This window comes from Euleptes europaea, chromosome 15, assembly GCF_029931775.1.
Source record: "Euleptes europaea isolate rEulEur1 chromosome 15, rEulEur1.hap1, whole genome shotgun sequence".
Classification (NCBI taxonomy): Eukaryota; Metazoa; Chordata; class Lepidosauria; order Squamata; family Sphaerodactylidae; genus Euleptes; species Euleptes europaea.
Genome location: NC_079326.1, coordinates 17,907,472 through 17,932,507, shown reverse-complemented (window position 1 = coordinate 17,932,507; position 25,036 = coordinate 17,907,472). Strand labels below are relative to the sequence as shown.

At 41.9% G+C, this 25,036-nt stretch overlaps 1 protein-coding gene across 1 annotated transcript in view; it reads left to right on the top strand.

Annotated features, from left to right (window-relative positions):
• The window catches only part of NCKAP5 (NCK associated protein 5), a 649,908-nt gene that overhangs the window by 516,886 nt on the left and 107,986 nt on the right, over window positions 1-25,036 (top strand). The window contains exons 10-13 of the mRNA XM_056861323.1: window positions 7,514-7,618; window positions 13,638-13,829; window positions 18,322-22,106; window positions 23,370-23,547. Of these exons, the coding sequence (XP_056717301.1) occupies window positions 7,514-7,618; window positions 13,638-13,829; window positions 18,322-22,106; window positions 23,370-23,547 (4,260 nt within the window). The remainder of the gene's footprint in view (window positions 1-7,513; window positions 7,619-13,637; window positions 13,830-18,321; window positions 22,107-23,369; window positions 23,548-25,036) is intronic.

The window sequence follows — 25,036 nt, the reverse complement described above, 5'->3', positions numbered from 1 at the left end:
CATATTGCATGTGACCATTAGCTTAAGTTCCTGCTCTTGATTTGTGAGTGTGTGTGTGTGTGTGTGGGGGGGGGGTTATGTCCTTGGTTGTATGGTGTTACGCTTTTTGCTTATTACTTAACTGTTACCATTTTTTCTTAATCTAATGAGCTCATATATTAATTAACATATATTTCCTAGAAGATTTCTTATCCAGAAAGCTTTAAGAGCTAGATGACTTAGCTTCAGTAGGATGTAGTACATGACCTTAATTGGTTCAGATTTGATGAAGATCAATGGCAGTCTGATCTGGAGCAGAGTCAGTTGGAATACCAGTGAAGACTGAGGACACAGCCTACAAAATTGCAATGTAACTCCAGCTTGATGTAAATAGAGACTTCCCACTGCTCCGGTCCATGCAAGAATGCTGGCCGTGTCCTCAGATGATCTGTGGAGGGAGCTGTTGGGAGGTGGCCATCTTTGGCGGCAAAGCTGCCAGCAGGTGAGCTCCTCGGTTGCTGGGGAGCAAAACCACAAGGTCCAGTCTCCAGTGTACAGCCGGCAGCCGGCTGCATATTAATAGAGACTCCCCCAGAAGGGAGTCCATCGCAAAGAACAATAAAGGTGCAGTGCACTAAAATAGCGAGAACGTACCTTAGGTTGACTAACTCCAAAAGGGCAAAGGAAGACTCTTTGCATCCACCAAGCATAGCCCATCATGACAAGGTGCAAAGGATTTCTACAAAGAAAGTTTGATGTGAGCAACAGATGAGACACATGTTCCTTTTGGAGTGATTCACAAAGCATTCTAAAATGCTAAACCTTTTTACTTTGTCCTGTAGACATGTGAATTGTGTTCCATCAGTAAACAATGCATGTGAAAGAGAGGAAGAATGTAGGCAGTAAGCAACTGGGATTCTCAGATCAAACTGTGCTTTAAACCAGGCACTACTGTGCCGTGAAATCTAAACCTCCCAGTCCTGCTGAGGCTTGTTTCCTCCTCATCTGAGTTGATGTGGCACATCACATGCTGCCCAGCACTTCCACCTCTACATGTTGAGATCTTCATGACACTAAAATCTGAAACTGCGAACAGCTCGATATAAAGGTTGAAAACATTTCGAGGTGAACCAAACTCTGGGAGCAATCTCTAATCATGCTTACGTATTGTGAAAATTAACATGGCATGTAGATCAAATATAACAAGCAGAACTGCATCAGCTGCCTCAAGAACCATCCTCCATTCCACAAAACAGGCTGTCTGTATTGTCTTAGATTTATATTGCATACCATACATAAATTTCAAGGTGTGTTGTAGATACATACTGTACTGCATTAAAAAAAATGTTCCTGATCATACAGTGCTTATTTAGTATATCATACGGGGTAATAGTTATTGTTATCTTAAAATTAGTTATTGCTAAATTAGTTATTGCCAGCATGGTAGTGGTTAAGAGCGGTGGTTTGAAGCGGTGGACTCCGATCTGGAGAACCGGGTTTGATTCCCCACTCCTCCACATGAGCGGCGGAGGCTAATCTGGTGAACTGGATTTGTTTCTCCACTCCTACATGTGAAGCCAGCTTGGTGACCTTGGGCTGGTCACACTCTCTCAGCCTCACCTACCTCACAGGGTGTCTGTTTTGGGGAGGGGAAGGGAAGGTGATTGTAAGCCTGTCTGATTCTTCCTTAAGTGGTAGAGAAAGTCGGCATATAAAAACCAACTCTTCTTCTTCTATCTTAAAATTAGTCAAATTTTTAAAGGACACTAGTGGTCACTTTGAGACTTCCAGTTTATCTACAAATACATGTCTTCCTTCCCCTATTGCCCCTAGGCCTCTCCCTTGGGTTTGGGTGCAGAACAATGGGAATATATGTTCCTGTTTTTCATAGTGTTCCACCACTGTTCCTTTTTAAAGAATTGCTAAGAAGAGAAAAAATATAACAGATAGACAAGAAAACTATTCAAAAGCTCAGAGCAAAGAGGATAGGAAAGACCCCTGCTGATACATTGTGCTTTCCTTATCTGTTGTCCAGATTGAAATTATGTGTTTGGGTAATTCCTATACCAAAGGACATGATAGATGTCCAGTTGCTCGCCTACATGACATGAAGTCATTTTACTTCTGAATATGTCAGGTATAGCATTTCCCTTCCCTGTAAATTAAATTGTGCCAGTTTTTTTTTTAAGAAGTGACTAGCCAATTAATATAATTGCACTTAATGCAATCAGTATTGGAAAGGTGTGTGTAGTTGGCATATATAAATAGTTGGACACTGCTGCCAGTTGTTAAGCCTGTTAGCCATTTGAAAAGAAGTTTGTGAAGGAGTGATTTCCCATAGGCCAGATACCTCACAGTAACTAGGCAGATTTCTTCCTGTTATCGCTCAAAGTAAAAAATGAATAGTTTTTTGTCATCTTATTAATGCTGAACAAAAGTGCCATGTTTATGGTCCGATGAAGTCAAAAACACATATTAGCATGGAAGGTGCTAGATATGTAATCTTTTCCATTACTAATTAATCACATTTCTGACTCCATGCTTGAGAATCATAGGATTGTGGTAAACAAACTTTCACAGTCCATACTAATACACTAATATATATATATATATATATATATATATATATATATATATATATATATATATATATATATATATATATATATATATATATATATATATAATATAGTACAATCCTAAACAAAGCTGCACCCTTCTAAGACCACTGACTTAGAAGGATGTGCATGTTGACTCAGAAGTAAGTCCCATTTTATTCAGTTGGGCTTGCTCCCAGGTAGGTGTTCTTAGGACTGCAGCCTTCGTCTGGCATACATTACTTATGAATGTTGATCCTGTAGGATAGAAAAAGGAAGAGTATCAGTTAAAAAAGCTATTCAAGGTGTTTTTTTAATGAATTAAATACATAGGGGATATTTTGAAAACAGAATTACATTAAAGCACAAGTTTATGATATAATAGGTGAGTGTTAGACTTAAACCATGAAGACATGCTTTCAAATGCCCACTGAGCCATAAAGCTCAATGGATAATCTTGGTGCAGTAACCAGCAGCAATAATCCACCTCACACGTTGATTGCGTTGTGAGCTTAAGAAGGGATCTGGGCCATGTACACCATCATGAGTTCTTTGGTGGGTGGGATAGGTAAGTATTGGAGATCTTTCTGAACTTTGGTCACTGTTCTGCAGAGCAATCCTAATCAGAGTTCAATGAAACGTCATAGAAAGATGCAACTCTGTGCTGCTGATGTAACATTTGACACACGTGAGTAAACCTTTGAACTGACCTAGCTAGCACAATATCAGGTCCTGCACATAAATTCATCCTTGCAAATGTTATGTGGGTGACCAACTACACCATTAATTTGCACATCGATGCCATCACATTATCCGTTCTAACAGCCCATTCCTGAGCTTGGGGCTGAATGGGTTTAGGAGGCGCCGTGATCCCTATGCCGGCGTCCATGCCACTTGCGCTGTGCAAACTGGCATGGACACCGGCATAGAGCCGCTTGTGCCAGCACCCCAGGACTGCCGCTGCAGAATGGCCCTCGAACACCAGCTCAGCCTTCCGCCAGCATCCTGCCAGCACAAGTCCTCATGCCGGCGTCCCTGGAGGCATTCCTGGGGCATTTCTTCTTAACTCCTTTCAGCCTGGAAATGCCCCCTTTAGCAACAGCAGTGTTGTGCCAGCTTTTTGTTGGCTCAGCATTGCAGTTTTCAATGTGGCTTTCCCCCCTTTTCTCAATTTTCTTTTTAAAATGGCCTTTTTTCTCCCTGCTATAGTGGCCACACCTCTTTGGAGGTGGCGTGGTGCCACCACGGCTATGCCGCCCCTGTCTGCTGCAGCTCTCAGGAATGAGCTGTAAAAGTCACCGCCTAAATCAGGGGTGGGGAACGTCAGGCCCGGGGGCCGTATAAGGCCCGCAAAGTCATTTGGTCTGGCCCTTCATGGGTCCTGGCAGATCTCTAGCTCAGAAGGATTTAAGACTGGCGATCCGCCCCCTCCCACAGACAGGAATAGCCTCTATTCAAGGCAGATGTGAGTTTGTTTTGGCAAGAAAAGGAACCTTTTCCCCCCCCCCTTGCATAGTTGTTAGCTATGGAGCTGCTAAGGCCGCCCAAGAAACTGTTAACCTTTTCCCACCCGGGCCATGGAGAAACGTATTCCCTCTGTACTACAAGAGGGCTGGGGGCGGAAGTGGCGAATGGCCCGCGAATAATGTTACAAATATCCAAATGGCCCTTGGCGGAAAAAAGGTTCCCCACCCCTGGCCTAAATGCTAAAAAGTATATCAGAAGATGCCCTGTATTAGTAAAACAAACTGTGTACTTGGTGCATGCCACTTGGCTTGTTTCCTTCTTCTAAAACCTTGGTGGTTGATGGTTATATTTCTATAATGGGGGGCGGGGGCGGGAAAGTATATATAGCTTGGAAAAAAATGAAGAAAGCGTAAATTAAAATATTTTTTGCTGTGTGAAAATACAACCTCTCTCAATACCCCTGCTCTTGAACCTCGTAATCTTTTCTTCTGCTTAAATTTCTGTCTTTCTGTCTGGCTGTTCCCGTGATTAGAACACCTCAACATCATCTCCTATTTTCAAACCTCCTCTCCTCAAAGAACACTTCACCTCTTCTGTTCTCATTGTTCCACCTTATTCATTCTTGTTACCTCAGGTCATGTCCACTGACTTTTTGTTCTGCCCAGCTTATTTAAACTGTAGGCAAGAAGGGACCAGTAGCAGCATTGTTATGATCTTAGGTTTGCCAGTTATTTTTTTTTCTTCAAAGAAGGTCCTTCAGAAGGCTGGAATAAACTCTTAAGCACGAGTGGACCCAAATTCAACAAATGGAAAATAATAGTCTATCTTTAATTTCTTTATCCATTTTCTGTATGGATTTAGTATGAATAGTGGTGTGTTTTTAAAAATAAAAGGTCCAGTTCTATTTCTCACTGTGACCTTTCTGTGGATTTGCAAAATTAAGGAACTAGGCCATACGTGGTTACATCATACAATAGATCTTTGATTTTTAAAAAGCAGGATGGAGAAACCTGGTGAAAATTTTGTTCAGATTCAAGAGCCTCTGACTAAAGGGAACATTCTTCTCTGAGTTTTGGAGGCAAAGCATGGAAGGATATTCGCTTGCATTCCCCTCCGACCCAACTGCAGAAGCTTCCAAAAATGGGGCAAAGCAAGGTGGGAAGAGAGTGCATATGTAGGTGTGTCTTATGGGGAAAATGGACATTTGTGTAGACAGAGACAGCAGATAAATTAGAAGCAGCAGGAACGCCTGTGTTCGTAAGAAAACCAGTTCTCTGATGCTTGTGTTCTGTTAAAAAAAAAAAAAAAAAAGAACGGAAGGGCCTTACCACAGGAAGCCCCATGCATAGTGTGTGTGTGAAGTGCCGTCAAGTCGCTTCCGACTCATGGCAAGCCTATGAATCAATTTCCTCCAAAACGTCCTATTTAGAAAAACGCAAGTTTTTCTTAACCTGGTCTTAGGTTAAGCAAAAGGGGGGTTAACCAGTCCATCAAAAGCATATATGGAATATGATCTGTGGTTGAATGTGTGCCAGAAAGGTTGAGTGTATGACTTTAGTGTCTACCAAATAACTAGAGAATAGATATAGTTGTGCAGTGAAAAACATATTGAATGAAAAATTCCCACGACATTCATAGTTACTCAATAGTATGCTAGGGAAAATATGATTAGACCTTCTTAGAGTTTTGCTGAAGCAGGGTGGTGGCAGTTGAAAGAGCACCTAATAGAAACTGGATTAATGTGAACTCCTGTGAAATAATCTTCCAAATTAATAACTGGTGGTATTTAAATCTTTAATTGGTCTTGAACTGAAGCCAGTTAGCAATTAGGAACTTGGAATATGAATACTAAAGAACTGCATGCAGAGCAACATATTCTATAACTGTGAGTGTGTGGCTGAACAATGGATTCAGTGGCTATCTTGTACAATCCACTTTGTTTGCCTTTGCTGTGGGTAATAAAACTGCCCTACTCGGGCATCTTCAGGTAGTGCTGTACTTGAGGAGTCCAGATGTGCATTACAGCATGGTGACAGTCCTTGTCTTCCTTCCTGTCACAATGAAAACCTTGGCTATGATTCTTTAAGACTGTGTTCACTGAGGTTCCTGGCACATAGTTTTGGAGTGATAGGTGGTTTGGGGATGAGGCTGTCTTGGCTGCCATTGTGACTGACATTGTGATTCAGCGTCAGCTAGTGACTGCACAAGGAAATTATCACAATGGATCACATCCTAGATAGTTAAATTTTATTGGGTTTTTAACTACCGTAGTTGTGTTTTTAAGACATTGAGAATATTGAGGAAAAGGTGGATTGCATGCAGGGCTATGGGATTTTGCTAATTATACTTATGTGCAGAAAAGCCATAGAACATGGTACCAGTTTCCCAAGACTCTTGTTTTAAAAAGCAAATTTTTAGCCCTTAGGGTGGCAAGGGTAGGCTTCAAGGTATATGGAATTTGCCTTGTGAAAGATGCCCTGTTACTGGAGTGGTGCTTCATTGCCTCACTTATCTCTTTGCCTATGTCTCATGACCAGGATAAGCAGAATAAATTATACAAAATGAGCCAGGTATGCAAATGTGTTTAGTTTGCATGATTTATTCAGACTGCACAATTGAGATTTTCTTCACACAGAATGTTTACTCAATTACTAAGGATAGATTATACACAGCCCTAGTTAAATGACCCGGTAGACAGAATATATTCTGTGGTTTAGGATCTTTTGAAGTTATCCATCAAAGAGCTATGTTTACATAAATTGTGAAAGTTATCGTATTTACAATTAAAATAGACCAGGCTTAACGCTCACATAAAGTCTTGATAATTAGTATACAGATTAATATGGGGGAAAACAGCGCCAGTTTAGCACTCCTTCCAAGCAAAACTGAAAGAATTGAGTATGTAATCGAACAGCATGTGAATATTAATGCATAAAATCCTCCGAGTCCCTATCTCCCTGATGCAATTATTTTCTATTCACATTAATTGTTCCTAACAGATGACATTAATGACTTTGAGTTAAAATGTGTGCAGTGGAGGACTTTGCAAGATCAATGCTGCTCAGACTTGTTTTTTATCATCATTTACAAAGGCTGTAGTAAGTGCTAAATAAAAATAAAGTCAACCTGTTGATAGTTTACTAAGCATTAATATCTTTTTTAAAAGCTAAGTGCCAATCTCTGTAGACAAATGCATTCATACTTGGATTAATTTGTGCTCGTTGTATCTAGAGCAGTGATCAGTGACAAACTAGCATAAACTAGAAAACCTGCCCTTGCTCTTTCATAAATGATCAGCTGCAAGCCCTGGACTCAATAAACAGAGAAATTAGGGCAAAAATTCTTTTGCCTTAGGGGTCCTTTTTCTCCCTTGCAATTTATCTGCAGTGGTTGGGTTTTTTCAAACTTGCTGATCTTCTGCGTACTTGTCAAATGTTTATGCTTTGGTCATTCTATTATTTCCCCCCCAGAAACTTCATTCACGCATCTTAGATCGGTCGTCTGGGGATTTCCTTTCCGAGGTAGAAACGAACAGAGATTTGATACCATCGCGAAGTGCTGATGTTCAGCTTCATGTGAGTTTTCCTTGTACTTGATTTCTTCATTTAGTGCAGTGTTATCTCTCCATGAAGTATGATTTAATGGGAGGACCAATAAAGCTCACCCTTGAACTGAAAGGTAGTGGAAGGAGAGATAACAACATCTTCTTCTCTTTCATGAAGTTCAGTATCATGTCCCTGGCTGGTATAGGAAGTAAAAAAAGTGCCACTCTTTGCAAAAAGGCATAAATCTTGGCAGTGTCCCCAAGATACCTTTTTTAGGTATTGATTACATCTCAAACTTTCTGAGAAATGGTCAAGGAGCTTTTTATTAAAGCCGGTGCACCGTATTATTCATCCTAGTTTTATGATATATTATGTATGAACTTTTAAAAATTCATGGGCTCTGCAAAAAAAAATTTTTTTTTCTTTTCAGATGGGCTTAGCTTTGTGCTTATTTGGCAGAACTTTTAACTAGTATGGCTTTCATGTTTCATTGAAAAAGCAAAATGTGGCTCTGAAAAACAAAGAGGTTGTATAAAGATAGAAATAAAGCAAACGGAAACAAAAAACACACCCTAGAAGCCCTTCTGTACCTTTTGTGTTAAGCTGTAAGAGAGTCAACAAAAATGTAATTTGCTATGGTATGATAATACATATCTAAGTGAAAAACAGCCATTGTTTCAGAGGTTCAAAAGGATGTTAATGTCCTACCATGCAATCTGTAATTTAGCCTTCAGGTTAGATTATTGTAACTGTGCAGTTTTTAGCATGGCAATAGTTTGATTCAGACAATTGTCTTCCCTCCCTACTAACAATTATGTGTTTAAATTATAATCTTCAAGCCAGCTTTTGCACTCTGATTTTATTAAAGCTGATGGTTTAAAACCCGTGATTAGGAAAAAAAATTCCAGTCATGAAATGCAAATTAATAAGCCAATGAACAAGTTAAATGTATGTAATTAATGCACCACAAAGGTAATCTTGGATAGCTTTTTAAGGAAATTTGAAGAAACCATGCTGTTAGGGGAAAAAATCAGCCACAACAGAAGAACTACTAAGGCCATTTAAAATCCACAATTCAGGAAGAAGTTCACTGATGCATGGAACATAGATGCGGCCTTCCTCACTGGTCCCTAACATTTGCATATTACCTTCTATTGTTTAGTTGTTCATATAGATGCTCTGTTTAAAGGACCAAAATATACTCTGCTGACCAAATGCATACAACGGGATTTACAGGAGCTGGGGTTCTATTCAGGACCATGCACATTGTAGGCATGTATGTGTTATGTCGGGAAGGAAGGCAGCATGCTATAGCCCAGTCCCATCAGATCTTGGAAGCTAAACAGAATCAGTACTTGTAAGGAAGACCTCCAAGGATGACTCTGCTGATGAAGGCAATGGCAAACCAACTCTGCTTCTCACTTACCTTGAAAGCTGGGGTCGCCATAAGTCAGCTGTGACTTGACAGCACTTTATATACACACATGTGTTTTGTCACTCAAAGGCTTGAACTTGGGATGTTCTGAGTATGGCTTCTTGAGAATCTAAACCTCATTTTAAAGAAGCATGCATCCTAGGCATACTTGCTTAGAAGCAAATCTCACTGAGTTCAATGTGCAGCCTGACTTTAGTAAAGGTGAAGAAGTAGGCTTTCAGTGCCAGCATGGGGGCTACTTCAGATGTAACACCAAACCATGGGTTGACATTATTTGGAAAACCTTGGATGCTTTCTCCTCTCATTGTGTGCCTTGACCCCCCCCTTTCCTTTCATGGCCTTTCTTTCATCTGAACCAGCAAACTATGGTTTATGCATGACTCCAGACCAGAACAGGCAACCTGAAACTGTAAGGGTACAGTCCAAAGTCTAGGCATGTTATTATTTATCCCACTTTTACCCCACCCTTTTAAAATGGGTATTCCACACTGCCCGTGCCTTTGGACTTTGCAGGAGAGACTTAACGTGTAGGCAGTCCCTTGTTTCTAAATCTGCTTGATTATGTTATTTCATTTCACAACTGATAGGCCCAGTACAGAGAAAATACACAGAGGCATTCGTGGGATGGGGATGCATTTCCAGAACCAGATGTTCACAGGTTGCGAATCTAAAGGGAAACAATAGGGGCAGCAGAATCAGCACCACTGGGTTCATCAGCTCAGGTGTTGCTGATGCTGGCATGCTTTCTTTGGAACTCCTTTATGGTGCAAGTGCATTGACTGGAGAGTCTATGTATGTTTGTACTGGCTTGAATCAGAATACAAGTTTGAATGGCTTCTAATACAGTCCCAAGTTCCATTTGTCCCATCATTTACTCCTTTTTCTTTTCCCTCCTCCAATTCTCCCCAAATCCAACTTTCCTGTCTATCAGTGGTGGTTGCCTCTCGGTGGGCTGATGCTAACGGTGCTATCTGGCTAGCCAAACAGATAGTTGATGGATGGGTGGACAGAAATTCTCTTGCTCTCTTTCTGCCTCTATTCCCTTTTTCTTCTCCCCTTGGTACAGTGTTCAAGGCAAGAGGTACATCCCAGGAAACGTTTCTTACAGCCTGGCTTACCTAGCACATTGGGACACTGCCAAAACATCACCCTAGGTGCCAGGATGGAGTCCAGGAAAGAGATGCTGCCTGTCACTCACATTGAGAGTGGGAAGGGAGAAGGTGTTTTGAGGGAGGTATTGGGGCAGAGTTGTGTGTGAAGCTATTCTAAGATCTGGAATTGTGTGTATTTGTCAATATGTTGTCCAGTGGTGGGTGGGAGAGATAGAATCTCATGGATATTTTTGTACTGTGTGTAAAGTGTCATCAAGTTGCAGCTGACTTATGTCAACCCTGCAGGGTTTTCAAGCCAAGAGACGAAGTGAGGTTTGCCATTATCTTCCTCTCCCATCCAGAGAGGTTTGCCATTATCTTCCTCTTCCATTATCTCCCATCCAAGATGAAATTATCCTGGGCCATCCAGGTCAGGGCAAGATCTGGAATTAGGCTCCAAGAAAAAGAAGCTGTTTGTCTTTTTTTGTATCATAAATTGGTGTGTGTGTGTGTGTGTGTGTGTGTGTGTAAAGTGCCCTCAAGTCACAGCCAATGTATGTCAACCCCATAGGGTTTTCAAGGCAAGAGATGTTCAGAGGTGGTTTGCCATTGCCTTCAACCCTGGACTTTCTAGGTGGTCTCCCATCCAAATACTAACCAAGACCAACTCTGCTTAGCTTCTGAGATTTGATGAGATTGAGCTAGCCTGGGCTATTCAGGCCAGTCCAGATTGGTTTACCCAACCCAATTCCGAGTCAGGACCAAAAAAAGCCCATCTTTAGTTATGCCTGCTAATCATGGTATTTTTACTGCTCAACACATTCCAGCCAAGGTAAACACAGGAGTTAATGGCAGACCATGTCTGTACTGACTCACCGAGTGATAGCACTTAGGTTGGGTGTATAACTAGTGCCAGTTCAGCGATTCAAAAATGTTGTAGTTCTGTTTAGTCACATGCCTTCAATCCGGGGTGCAGGGGCTCTTTCAATATATCTATTAATCCCTTGACTTCTGTATTATCCCACTGACTTGAAACAAGTTCCTGGGGCAATCATTGTAGCCTGGTTTCAGTCTGTCAGCCATCTCTCCTACTTGGATCAGATGTGTATTTATACATACTAGTCTGGTACCTGCAATCTAGAGGCTCATATCTGCACAATTTCTCCACGGTTACCTTTGAGAATGGAAATTCAAAGGACAGTCTGAGTGTTCCCTTCCTATATGCAATAATGCAAAGCCTGGTCTTTGAGGTTGTGGGCATTTGTTCATCCCATCTGTGTGTATAAAATGCCATTAAGTCGCAGCCGACTTATGGCAACCCAGTAGGACAGAGGTTCCCAACATGGTGCCCATGGGCACCGTGACACCCATCACCATCTTTCCAGGTGCCCGCCAAGTGGTTTTAGAATGTGGAGCTTCTGATTGGCTGTGCAGATTTAAAGGTATCCTGTGAAGCAGAGCTTCTGCCTGAAATGTTGAAGAGTTACTATTACAGTTGTATATAACCTTGATCCCTGACATTTTGTGGTTGGCCCCACCTCCTGCAGCAGCCATTTTGGGATTGTGCTCACCACCCTTTGTCAGGATTCCAAAGGTGCTCACAGGCCCAAAAAGTTTGGGGACCCCTGTAGTACAGTTTTCAAAGCAAGAGACTAGCAGAGATGGTTTGTCATTGCCTTCCTCTGCAGGAGCCCCATGGCGCAGAGTGTTAAGCAGCAGTACTGTAGTCCTAGCTTTGCTCATGACCGGAGTTCAATCCCAACAGAAGTCGGTTTCAGGTAGCTGGCTCAAGGTTGACTCAGCCTTCCATCCTTCCGAGGTCGGTAAAATGAGGACCCAGCTTGCTGGGGGTAAAGGGGAAGATACATTGAAAGACTGGGGAAGGCACTGGCAAACCACCCCGTAAACAAAGTCTGCCTAGTAAACTTTGGGATGTGACGTCACCCCATGGGTCAGGAATGACCCGGTGCTTGCACAGGGGACCTTTACCTTTTCCTCTGCATAGTGACCCTAGTATTCCTTGGTGGTGGTCTCTCATCCAAGTCCTAGCCAGGACTGACCCTGCATAGCTTCTGAGATCTGCTGAGATCAGGCTAGTCTGGACCATCTGGGTCAGGGCTCATCCCATCTACTTAGTCCCTTATGTTTGCAGCACCGATAATGTGCACAGAACATCCTCTGCTTACCAGGAGGTAGGACTAGCAAGATCACATTCCACTGGCCCCGGTCATCCTGGGACTCCACAGAGTTATGCAAGTCATGTGATTCATTTTCAGACAATAACTGGATAGTATCTGGTTGATATGGAGGGGGCAGAGGAAATGTTTGCCTGGGGCCCTTTGGTGGCTTTCTGGAGCATTGCTACTTATAAGGACTTTCTCATTCCTTTTATGGGGAAGAGAACATTCTGCCTTGGGAGCTTTTATACGGTAGTGAATAGGGAAACTTGCTTTCAGGAGAGCTGCATGTATTCATTTGATTGTGTTCAAGGCTCCGAATAAGAGCTGGTAGAATCTTAATGGGATAGAAAAGTATAAACACCCACCTACATTAAACTGTATCAGAACTCTGCAATGCTTGTTTACTGTTTATGAACACTAGTTTTGAGATAAATAAAATGCACTGGAACAATGAAAGCAAAATATAATGTTATTGACAATTTGTGTCGGTTTCTGTTTGTTAGACAAAAGTGTTTCATAGAAACATCATATTCATGCCGACTCTGAACGTTTCAGGAATGTCTGGTCTAGCTAAAATAAAGTATTAATCTGGAAAGAAATTAAGCCCTCCTGCACCTCCTGCAAAGGTTTAATATTTTAACTAAAGCACCACTCTGTTCTCCAATATTCTTTTCCTCAAAGCTGGCATTTAGTCACAGTAGCTGAGATTGCATTTGGAGAAGCCCGATAACTCCACAAGTACTAAAGGCAGCCATAAAGTGTCAATAAATAGCATAAGCGGGAGGCTTCAGCTGTCGGACGGTGACACCAAGATGGATGGCCCTGCATCAGAGAGTTTCTTAGACAAAGCTTTGTACTAGATAGGAAACCAAAATTAGACTGTAATGGAGAGATTCCATTCTCCACAGACATTCTGGTTGGGACACTAAATTAATTTACCTTGTCCACTTTGTAGGGCCTCATCTGTTACATTGTGGGGGTATAATGCAGTTGTCAAGATGTTCTTGTACTGGTTTAACTTTGTTTTCAGTATCTTTCTGGAGCACATTGCTAATAAACACAACATATTTCACACAGGCTGTCACTGAAAGGCCAGCTTGGTGTGCATAATTTAAAAAGAGAGAGAGAGAAGATAATAACTGGAAGGTAGTTAGATGTTTTAATCTTATAATGAGGGAGAAATATGAGCATCGTGGTTTTAATATTAAGTCGTCAATTACACTGGATTTGTATCTGCATGAGCAACGAAGGTGGGTTCTGTTTGTTTGGCTGCATATGAAGATGGTTTCAGTCCTTTTATTTCTTAACCCCTTAAAACAGTTTCCTCGCTTCTCATGTTTTAGGAAGGCCAGCAGAATATGAAATCTGGAGTACCTGCCCTGAAATGCCAGAGTCCGTTAAATCTGACAGGGCCCAACCGAGTTTATCCTCGAAGCAGCTGCAGCAGCAGCGAACTCTCTCTGTCAAGTGCCTGCAGTGAATATTCCAGCGGCTCCTCCTGCACTTGGAACGATGGAAGGACGTGCAGTAAAAGGGTATGGGCCAGTCTTTTGCTGGGAAGATGATTAGTTGAGTAGGTTGCAGTTTCTGAACTATTTCTCTTCTGCATGTATTGCTTAATAAGTTGACCGTGGAACCTGTGGAGAGAGAGAAAAAGAAAGATAAGGTCTGGAACATTTTGTACTGGGATCCTACCAGTGAAGCGGTTCAGTGCTTTCCACTTGACAGATGCTCAAAGTAAAGAAAAAACTGTTTCCCAATTTAGGGTTTAATCCAGAGATATCCTTGTGCAAGCGGAGAGCTTGTCCTAGAGTGCATGGCCAGAACTGGAATTTATATGGACTCCAGCAGCAGCTCCTCTCCAGGGCTGTTTCTGAAGGTCCCCCAAATCTCAGGAGCAGCTTTTAAAGTGGCATGGGAGGGGTGTAGAAGGAGCAAGCGGAAAGGATCATTCCTGCAAATGGAAACCCCATAAGTGAATACAGCTCTTAGTCCTTTGGATCCAGCCTCTAAGCTCCAGTGTGGATGGCTATTGCTGTATACTGACCACAGCTTAGATTTGCATGGAAGCATCTCATACAAGAACATGCTATACTGTGAAACTTGTCATTCATACCAACATGTCTGACCTCGAGACCTCATAGATGAAGTGGAGGGCAAGACGTGATATGTTCTTATGCCAACTATATTTACTATAAGCAGTTCACCTCAAGCAAGAAAAGCATGTGTCAGATGACTTTATTCGCAAATTCATGACCTTCTTCAGACCTGCATGCATAATAAAAGTTTGGCATGGAGAGAAAATAATTGGCTGATTACCTGCTGGTATTGCACTGCATTGCTACCTTTCTGCCCCTAACGCCTTCTCCACCAGTAGCAGAATTCTGCAATGGCAGTACAGCTGTGCTCCTCAGGGAAATATCATAACAGCACCTCTGGTGGCAGCTGTTGCGTTAGCTGGGCAAGGGACAGCGTTGCTGCAAGGTGAGAGAGTTACATTCTTACGACAGTGGTAGTTGAATTTTATATAAGTAAGTAAAGTCCTGTATTTATTTTAGGATATACCTAAAGAAAAAATATGAGTCTAACCATAGGCCTTCTCAGATTTCAGTATAAGCGGCCATTTTTATGGAGCTTTATGGCCAGAAGTATAATGAAAGAAGCATACTTCATTCCCTCTACCTCAGCAATGCCATCAGGATTGTTTTCTATTTCTTTTGCTCAAATTAAATGCTTTTCTATTATCTTTCTTTGATATTTCTGCTGTGTACACCTTTGTGGTTTACCTATATTACGTATGAAGTTCTGGATTTATGCAATTAGCAAAGGTAAACAGTTCTTCCAATGTGTTTCTTCTTTTTACATGATATGCTCAGTAGCAAATCATGCAAACAGAATTAAAGTGTTCTAATCAAGCAGTGAGGATGAAGTATTATCCTGGCACACCATAAAACATAAAAGGACATATTTCTTTGATTAATTTGGATAGCAATGTGGGGATTCGGCTTCTTGGGCTCTAAAATATCAAAAACTGTCTGTTTAGGGTGGGTCATAATTCTACATTGGAATGAAGAAAACAACCCAAAAACATTTTGTGAAGGGGATATAAAGCTGGTACAGGTACAAAGCCAGCATGGTGTAGTGGTTAAGAACAGCGGACTCTAATCTGGAGAACTGGGTTCGATTCCCCACTCCTCCACATGAAGCCTGCTGGGTGCCCTTGGGCCAGTCACAGTTCTCTCAGAACTCTCTCAGCGCACGCGGAGGCAGGCAATGGCAAACCACCTCCTAATGTCTTTTGCCTTGAAAACCCTACAAGGTCACCATAAGTCAGCTGTGACTTGATGGCAATTTCCACCACCACAGGCTGTTTGACAAACATGGGAGAAAAGGATAAAAATGACCTTTCTTTAATATTGTGTATATTTTTAGAGGGTAGCTGTGTTGATCTGCAATAAAACATACGAGTCCAGTAGCACCAGCAAGAGTTTTGGAATATAAGCGTTTGATAGTCAAAGTTCCCTTCGTCAGATACAAGTAGAAGTGGAGATCTCTCTGAGTCCTTTTAATCTAGTCAGAAGGTGGGAGAGATGTTGTAAAGAATGCTTATAAAGGATGCAAAGATACCATGCATATTATAATCAGCTTGATTAGGGCAGAGGGGAAATGCTTGTGGGCAGAAAACTAGCATCTGTAGTGAGATAAGAATCCTGTGTTCCTATTCAGTCCTGGGCCGTCCATTGTTCTGAATCCGAGAATTAACTCACATTCAGCAATCTTGTGTTGTAATTTCGCCTTGCAATTTCTTTGTTTGAGGACTGCCACTATTAGGTCAGCAATGGAATGACCTGGAAGAGTAAAATATTATCCCACTGTTTTTTGAGTGTTGTGGTTTTTAATGTCAGATTTATGTCCATTTATTCTTATGCATGGAGACTAACCTGTTTGTCCGATGCTGAGAGTGGAAGGGCATTTCTGACATTTGTTGGCATATATAACAGTGGAAGATGAACAAGTGAATGAACCTGAGATGGTATCGGAGGTGTTATTAGGGCCGATTATTGTTTTGTCAGAGTGGATATGGAGACAAAGTTGGCATCATGGTTTGTTACAGGCCCTGGTCCCAGAGTCTGTGTCCATGTTTGGAAGGCTATTGTTATGGGTGAGGACTTGTTTAAGCTTAGGAGGCTTTTTTTGTGGAAGAAAATGTTTGCCTTCAAACACCTGTGATAGAGGAGTATCATTGTCCAGCATAAGTTGTAGGTCGTTAATGGTACGTTGAGCCGGTTTGAGCTGAGAGCTGCATGTGACCACCAGTGGTGTTCTGTTGTTGTTTTGTTTGGGCCTATCTTGTAGCTGATTATCCTTTGGATTTCATTCAGGCTTCATTTCATTCTGGCTTTACTACATCAGGTGAGTATTTTAATTCCAAGAATGTCTGTTGTAGATCCTGCAGGTGAGAATCTCTGTTTGAGGAATCGGAACAAAGGCAGCTGTAGCATAGAGCTTGGCTGTAAACAGTGGATCATTTGGTGTGTTGGTGACTCCAGGATGGTGACTGGAGTCATGTAGATATGTTTGGCAATCAGTAGGTTTCCAGTATAAGGTGGTTTTTAGTGATTCATGGTCAGATTGATAGTGGAATAGAAGTTGATGAAGGCCTGGTGAAATTGCCTCAGTGTGCTTTCCCATGTGTCCAAATGCTGAAAATGTCATCAATAAATATCAGGTACAAGAGGGGTGTTAATGGATGGGAGCTGAGGAAGCGCTGCTCCAGGCTAGCCATGAAAATGTTGGCATATTGTGGTGCCTTGGGGGTGCTCATTGCTGTGCCATTGATCTGAAGGAATAGATCTTCATCAAATCTGAAGTAGTTGCTGGTGAGGACAAACTGGCAGAGCTTGGTAGCATGGTTAGCCGTGGTGTTGTCAGAGATGGTGTTCCTAACAGCTTGTAGTCCATCTTTGTGGCAGATGTTGGTGTATAGAGTCTCAACATCCATGATGGCCAAAACAGTGTATCCTGAAAGTTGTTAACAGATTGTACTTTCCTCAGGAAGGTTGTGGTGTCTTGCACCAACTAGTGGCTTTGAGGGCATAGGGTCTGAGAATACTGTCTATGTATCCAAACACCCCTACAGTGATGGTGACTATGAATGAGACAATAGGACATCCTGGGTTGCTGGGCTTGTGTGTTTTGGGCAGAAGATAAAGAATACATAGTCAAGTACTTCTGGTGTGCTCATATAGACCTGTTCCTATATGTGCACAATTCCTTCATAATCCTGTTTAGTTCTTCTTGGTATTCTTGAGTGGAGTTTGAGGATAGTCATTTGTAGAAGATGATATTGGAGAGTTGTCCTTCATCTTCCTGAATGTAGTTGGATTTGTCCATGATGACAACTGCTCCTCCTTTGTCAGCTTCTTTAATAATGGTGTCTAGATTGTTTCTGAGGCTGTTCATTGCATTTCTTTCAGTGTGGGTGAGGTTGTGCTGTGAGATATATTTCTTGATCATGCCAGTTTGGGCTCAGCGACGAAACATTCTATGTAGAGATCTAGTGTGGCATTACGACCATCGGGGTGTGTGTCTATGTAGAGTCCTTTTTCCTGTAGCATTGGGTGGGTGGTGATTGGTGGTCAATATGTTGTCCAGTGGAGGGTGGGAGAGATAGAAATTCATGGATATTTTGGTACTGTGTGTGTAAAGTGCCATCAAGTCGCAGCCGACATATGGCAACTCAGTAGGATTTTCAAGACAAGAGCCTAAGCGAGGTGGTTTGCCATTGCCTTCCTCTGCATAGTTACCCTGATATTTCTTTGTAGTCTCCCATCCAAGTACTAACCAGGGCTGACCCTGCTTAGCTTCTGAGATTTGAGGAGATCAGACTAGTCTGGCCCATCCATGTCAGGGCATTTTTGTATCTACTAAGTTATTTTGTATCTACTAAAATGTTATTTTTTTCTCATACATGTTTATTAATTATGCAGTAATAATCACAATTTCTGTCTCTTTTCTTAAAATTAGTCATCAGTCAATTGGGATAAAAGGATAAGCATTGGTTCCTCGCTCCCCAGAAACCTTTCTAGTCCCGCTGAAGATCTACCTCCAACCCGAATCAAGGAAAACCACATTTTGGAAGGGCTGAAAAAGCTACAAAAGCGAAAAATACTTCTTGAGCCACCTTCTGTCGTATCCAAATGGGGATATAAAGACTGCATGGATTCGAATGAAGGAATCTATTCCCCTGGAATTAAGCGCAGCAGTCATAAAGAAGAGGCAGATTGCACACCAGATGAAATGGACGCCATTTGCATGGAGCACCAGAAAACCTTCACATATGATTCAGATTCACATGAGGATGCTGACGACGAGTCTCCCTCTTTAGTACAGCTGTATGAAGTACCAAGCAAAGACTGTAGGCACTACTGTAATAAATTAACTCACAGTGTTTCTGACAGCCTATTTAGTTGGGAGCCTGATAGAAGACATTTACCAGAAAGAGGCTCTTGTTTTAATTCAAAGGAAAGGCCTGAAAAACTGACTAGTTTTGTCAATGAATTTCAGTCAGAGGCAAAATCATGCACAAATGTGGAGCTGCCTGTGTTAGAGATAGATAAAAGTCTTGCTAATGTGGGCTGGAGGGACCTTAATTTACACCTCTCAGATACGGATGACAATGAAATCCTGGATGAATTGCATATAGAAAGTAGTGATGAGAAAAGCCCATCAGATTTGTCATTAATTCCCTTTGTTGTCAAGCATGCAGCACACCCTGATGGGCTGGTAAAGACAGAAAATTGTCAGCTAGTATCTTCTGAAAAGGAAGAAAAACAGGTCCTCCCTCCCTCAGTCATTAGGCCCAAGGCATGCAGTTTCATTAAGCGACAAAAAGTTATAAAGAAGACTTCCTCGGAAGAATGCATTACTGTAATTTTTGATGCTGAAGATGGAAAACCGATTGAATTCAGCTCGCATCAAACTGGAGTTGTCACTGTAACTAGAAACGAACTGTCAATAAACCACCCATACACTGGGCCCAACAGAGAATACTCTGAACGTTTACCTCAGGGAACAGCAGATTTGCAGAAAAGAACTGACACTCAGAACTGCAGCCTTTTGCAAATACCTGACAATAAAACTGAGAGAGAGATTCACCGGTGTAACATACAAAGTGAACATGCTGTGGTTCCCACCACCTGCAGCAATGAATCTCTTGTACATTTTGAAAGACCCATGTTTCAGAATATTCCACAGCGAAAGCTGGCGATTCCGGTTTGCAGTGTTTCTTCCAAGGCCAGCTCGCCTTCTTGTATACAGGCAGGTATTAATCAAAAACCAAAGTTGACTAAAATACCCAGCCGAAGTAAGTTTTCACCACATAAAATGAAAGGAACCGTGAGTGAAGACGTTTCTGGAAACCCTTCACATTGCCCTGGAAACCTGGAAAAATCTCCACTGTCCCCTGTAAAATCTTTGACATTTAGAAAGACACAAAGCCCAATTCAGAATTCTGATTCGCGAGGAGATTTGGACATCCCAAAGCTCTTAAACCACCCGCCAGAAAATTCTAAAGTCCTTAGCAGGACACATTTGCCCAAGAGTCAGCTCCCAGAATCTACGTTGCCTCAGCATTTTATAGAGGCCATTGATTGTGGAGAGCCTCCAACTAGAGATGTTAATTGTGATTTGCCTCCTGCAGAAACTACATCTCCCCCTCACCCTCCTGGCAGGTCAGCGTCACTACTGATAAGACTAAACTGTGAACATTCACCACCTAAACCTAGACAGAAAGGGCTACATTCTCCTATCGGAACTGCAAAAAACATTGTTAAGTCGTCACCACTGAAAGGAATGTCAAAGTGTGTATTTCACAGTATCACTGCACGTGAAATGCAAACCAGCAATCTCCCTGCAACAGCCAGTGCTGAAGTAAACCACTTTTATGCGAGGGGGGAAATAATTACACAAAGCAAAGGCCTGGCTGAGCACTCCCCTGGAATAAGCCAAGGCACGCCGAAAGTTTTCTCAAAGAAAATTTCTCCAAAAATGTCAAACCAGACTGCACCTTGCAGTAACCAAGAACTTTATCATTCCAAGGATGTCCTCTCAGCATGCACGTCACAAGATATAAATCCACTGAAAAATGGGTCATTGTCTAAGGACGTTGGAACACCTCAGAAACATAAGATTGCAAGCAGTTTCCCCGTATCATCAGATTGTCACACAGTAATGATTGGTGAGCCTTCTCTTCCTCAGATTAGTCACTCCCCATTATCATTGTTGTCTCAGGGCAGTGACGCTGGAACCATGCCAGACAAAGATCTGAAACCCCATCTGCCTGTTGGACTTAAATTACTCATAAAATCACCTCATCTCCTCAGAAAGAGCTGTACCATACCAGGGAAGCAGGAAAAAGATAGTATGAATGCAGCCTCCAAAAGCTGTGTAAGTTCTAGTATATGCAGGCAGGGTAAATCTGTGTCACAAGCCACCTTAGACGCAGCAGATACTAACTTAAGGAGTCCTTGTATAGAGAGTGAAACAAAAGAAAGTTCTGATAGAGAACCTGGTACAGATATCGTTTCTTTTGTTTCACCTGAGACCTTCAACTTAATGGACAGAGTAGATGGCCTGGAGAACAAATCAGTTAAAAAATCTGTTTCTGCTAGTAATAAAACATACCTGAAGCCGGCTCTTGGAATGAATGGAGCAAAGGCCCGTAGTCAAAGTTTCAGTAATCACACGGGAGAAAAATCGCCTATGCCTTCAGCAGAAGGGCTCGGAAAAGTACGGACACAAATTATTACCAATACATCTGAACGAGGAAATTCTTTAACCAGGCAGACCTCTAGCGTGGAGGGGTTTCAAGTGAAGGCTGTTTCTGGATCAGCAGTGGCGTCAGATACAGTTTCAAACACAACAAAAGTCCCTCACGCCACCTACTCTAGACAGGGTTCTTATGGAAGCACGAGTAGTTGCAGTAGCCTGGTGGGTAGCCCAAACAAACAACCATTTCAGACATCTCCAAAGGGGGATTTATTTTGCAGCATTTCAACAAACGAAGGCAACAAATCACCATCTCAGAGGAATGTCCAGAATAGATGTGCTGATGATGAAAAGGGGGGTGAGATTTCTAAATGTCAACCAGTAAGCAAAAAATGTGTCACACAAGCAGAAATGGCACCGGAGTCATCAACCAGTATTTCATCAGAACAAATACTGCCACTTGAGAAAAATCTCAACAGCATTTCAAGTCCTCGTAAACGTGAAGGAAGCAAGATGGTTTTGCAAGAGGCCTGCTTAAAGGGGCCTGAGGCTTCTGAGAAGGTTTTGACATCACCTGTTTCACAGCCTACAATAGAAGAGAAAGTTATGCTGTGCATCCAAGAAAATATGCAAAAGGGGCAAGGACAAAGTAAATCTCTTACCGCCGAGACAAAGCAAAAGAGTGGAGGACCTTCTATCGCTAACTGGTTTGGTTTTCGTAAAAGTAAACTCCCAGCCCTGAGTGGTAGGAAAACAGATATTTCCAAAGTAAAGATAGAGAAGAAAGAAGCAAAAAGTTCTGGGTTTGGAAGTAAGCAAACAAAATCAGAAAAAAGAAAAGATAAAAAGAAAACCGACTTGCACTGTGAAGCAGAAAATGAGCTCAATAAGAAAAGCCTGAATACCAGTATTTTAGATAGTATTCCAAAGGGGAAGAAAATGGCCAAACCCTCACAAAATAGTTTCAGCCAGTCTAGCTGTGAACAGAAGAATGGCTCAGCTACCTCAGGAAAAGACAATTTTATGAAAGAGCTTTTACACAGGTAAGGCATTCTGGGTGTATAGATTCAGACTATTACAGATATTAAGAAGATTTCATTCCTGTCTAACTGCAGTTTTAGTTGATAATATATTTACATTATACGCTTTGACCAAGCAGGTTCCTTGCATGTTGACAATAGGACCAGGGATTTTCTCTGTCTGTCTAGACAGCATCTCTTCATACACCTTTTGTCATAGCTCTGTGGCTTCCCTTTGTTAAAAAAACCCATTTGCAACAAATGAGCAATAGGGAGCCAGCTATTCCAGGAAAAATGGACGCACTTTGCTTTCTTGCCACAGCCTTCTCCATGACCAGCTCACTTGTACTTCGATGGATTATGGCCCCAGAGTAGAAAGTCTTGGCAGCATTATTCATTATCGAGATAACTGGGAAAACAATAGCCATAATATGGTTTATATTACTTTGAGCAGAAGCAATCAGAGCAATCATACTGTGCAGATTTTCCAGGGCTGTTCAATTTCTGACTGCAGGAAGGGGATTGTGTTTCAATACTCACCGGTATTTTTTTTTTTTTAAGTACATCATAGGCCTTTTTCTAGCATATTAATTTTGTACGGATAGGAAGTCGTTATTTTGGTTATATTTAATATGGGAATGCATTCGGAAATGCACTACCCACAGTCAGAAATGATACACCCGCAAAAAGAGTGTTTTGGTCAACTGTTCCTGCTCCTGACATTTGGATTCGAGTCCAGTAGCACCTAAGAGACCCACAAGATTTTCAGGGTATAAGCTTTCAAGAGGTAACGCTTCCTTTGTCAGATACCTGACATTAAAGATTATTAAATATTATTATATGTTTTAAACCACACCAGATTTTTTAAAAAGTGGTAGGCAAATAGAATGCAATAGAGAATATGCAGTGTTCGGTTTTTATGTACCCCAGTACCATTGGCGGGGTTAGTAAATACGTACTGTATAACTAGCCTGAATTAATTACATTTATGGCTACTTTAACCTAAGCCATGAAGACACTTGGCAACAGCTTGACAGTGTTTTCCAATTTCCCCCCATAATCATTGAAAAATTAAAACAAATCATTATGTGTGAAGGATTAAATTGAAACAGTACCTGAAATTGCAAGTGACAGATTTGATCATGGCTAGTTAGAAACATTTATCACTCAGAGGTCTACAGGGAGATAGATACCAAGAGGTTATGCTTAACATTAAAGGAATGGGGGAAGGAGAGTGATTGAAGGAGGGCAATGTAATTTATCAGAGGAATCACTTTCTACCTGCAGAGTTGATAAGAAAGCCGCCCAGCAGACAGAAAGTGGATCGAATAATGTTTCCTACAGGAGGGTGTCGAAGGGCAGTTCCCAGGTCTCTTCTCTCCCCAGCAACTCTATCAGCACTCAAGGAAACCAGAAGAAAAACAGCAAAACAAAGGCCGATATGGAAATACCAAATGAGACACTGGTAAGTTCTACCCTGCGCTGAGGCATTATTGCCTTTGGCATTGACGTTATTCCATGCATTTATTGTACAATGACTGGGCATATGCCTGCATATAGTAGAAACATATTTGTTATAGTTATGGGATGATGCATAAATGTTAGGAGATGGTGAATCTAGTTTGGCTATCCAATTATGTTAATGTGTGTTATCCTGAAAATCAAAGTAATCATCATCACCATCATCCCTATAATCACAGCATGTGAAAACATTCTGCTGTTCTTTAACCAACTGCACCACTTGCCTGTCTCTAGATCACCACCTGCCCTTATATTACGCCACACACCTGATGTGCTCTGGAATCGGCTAATTTTTAAGTTGATAATTTTTTATGGCCCGCGAATGATGTTAAAAATATCCAAATGGCCCTTGGCAGGAAAAAGATTCCCCACCCCTGTGTTAAACACTGTACAAGGGATGGACTTGAAGGGAAAACGGTAGGTAGGGAAGGCATAGACCCAAAGCTAGTTTATAAGTTTTACTACAGAGAAGGCATAGATGTTAGATGGCTTAGTACAGAATTACAATTCTTAAATTAAGTTCCCAGATTCAGTTCACAGAACTTCCTATAGATGTTCCTATGCAGACTCCGCCACCTAGCTAACAGGAAAGTATGGAGATTATACAATCTCTCTCTCCCCAGAGAACAAAGAAGTATGGAGATTGTTCCTCAGTTCTCTCTTCCAGTTCTTTCTGTAGATCTACCCCACTTTTGTGGCAATAATCCCTTAACAATAATGTAGCAATAATCCCTTAACAAAACGCCATATCTGAAATATCTCCTCCCCAGAGCCCTATTCCCTTTCAGTGACCTGAGAAAGGGTCCCTTTCCTTCCAGTCTCTGCCTGTCACTCCACAGGAGTTGTTTCACAACCGTTTAGGCGAAACTGAACCCTCAGGTTCCCAGAGTCAAAAACAGCTACTGAACATGCAGGTTGCCAAAAACAGACTCCCTCCCTTTTTTCAGAAAAGAGCTCTGCCCACTTCCTGCTAGTTTCTTTTATCTGAACTTCTCTCAAAGATTAACTCTTTGTCACAACATAGTTTTCTTAAAATAATTGTGGCTGCACAACTACTTTAGTACGGTAATCTGAGTCATTTCAGGATTTGGGATTTTTTTATTTATTAACAGCCCATTCCTGAGATTTGGGCTGAAAGCCCATAGGAGGCCGACTAAGGCCTCCGACAGCCAGGAGCCCAAACTGCCGGTCTCCCGGCCACCCCCGGCACAGGCCACAGCTGTGAGCCAGGAGGCATTCCCGGGGCGTAGTGGCATTCCCGGGGCGTAACGGCACTGGCTGGGGGGCGCAGCTGACACTAGTCAACCTCCTAAGCCATTTCGGCTCAGGAACGCCCTTTTCTTTGCGAGATACGCCAGCTTTTAGCTGGTGTATCTCCAATGCAACCCTATGTGGGTTGCACAGGTTTTTTGCACCGGGCGGAGGTTTCGGCA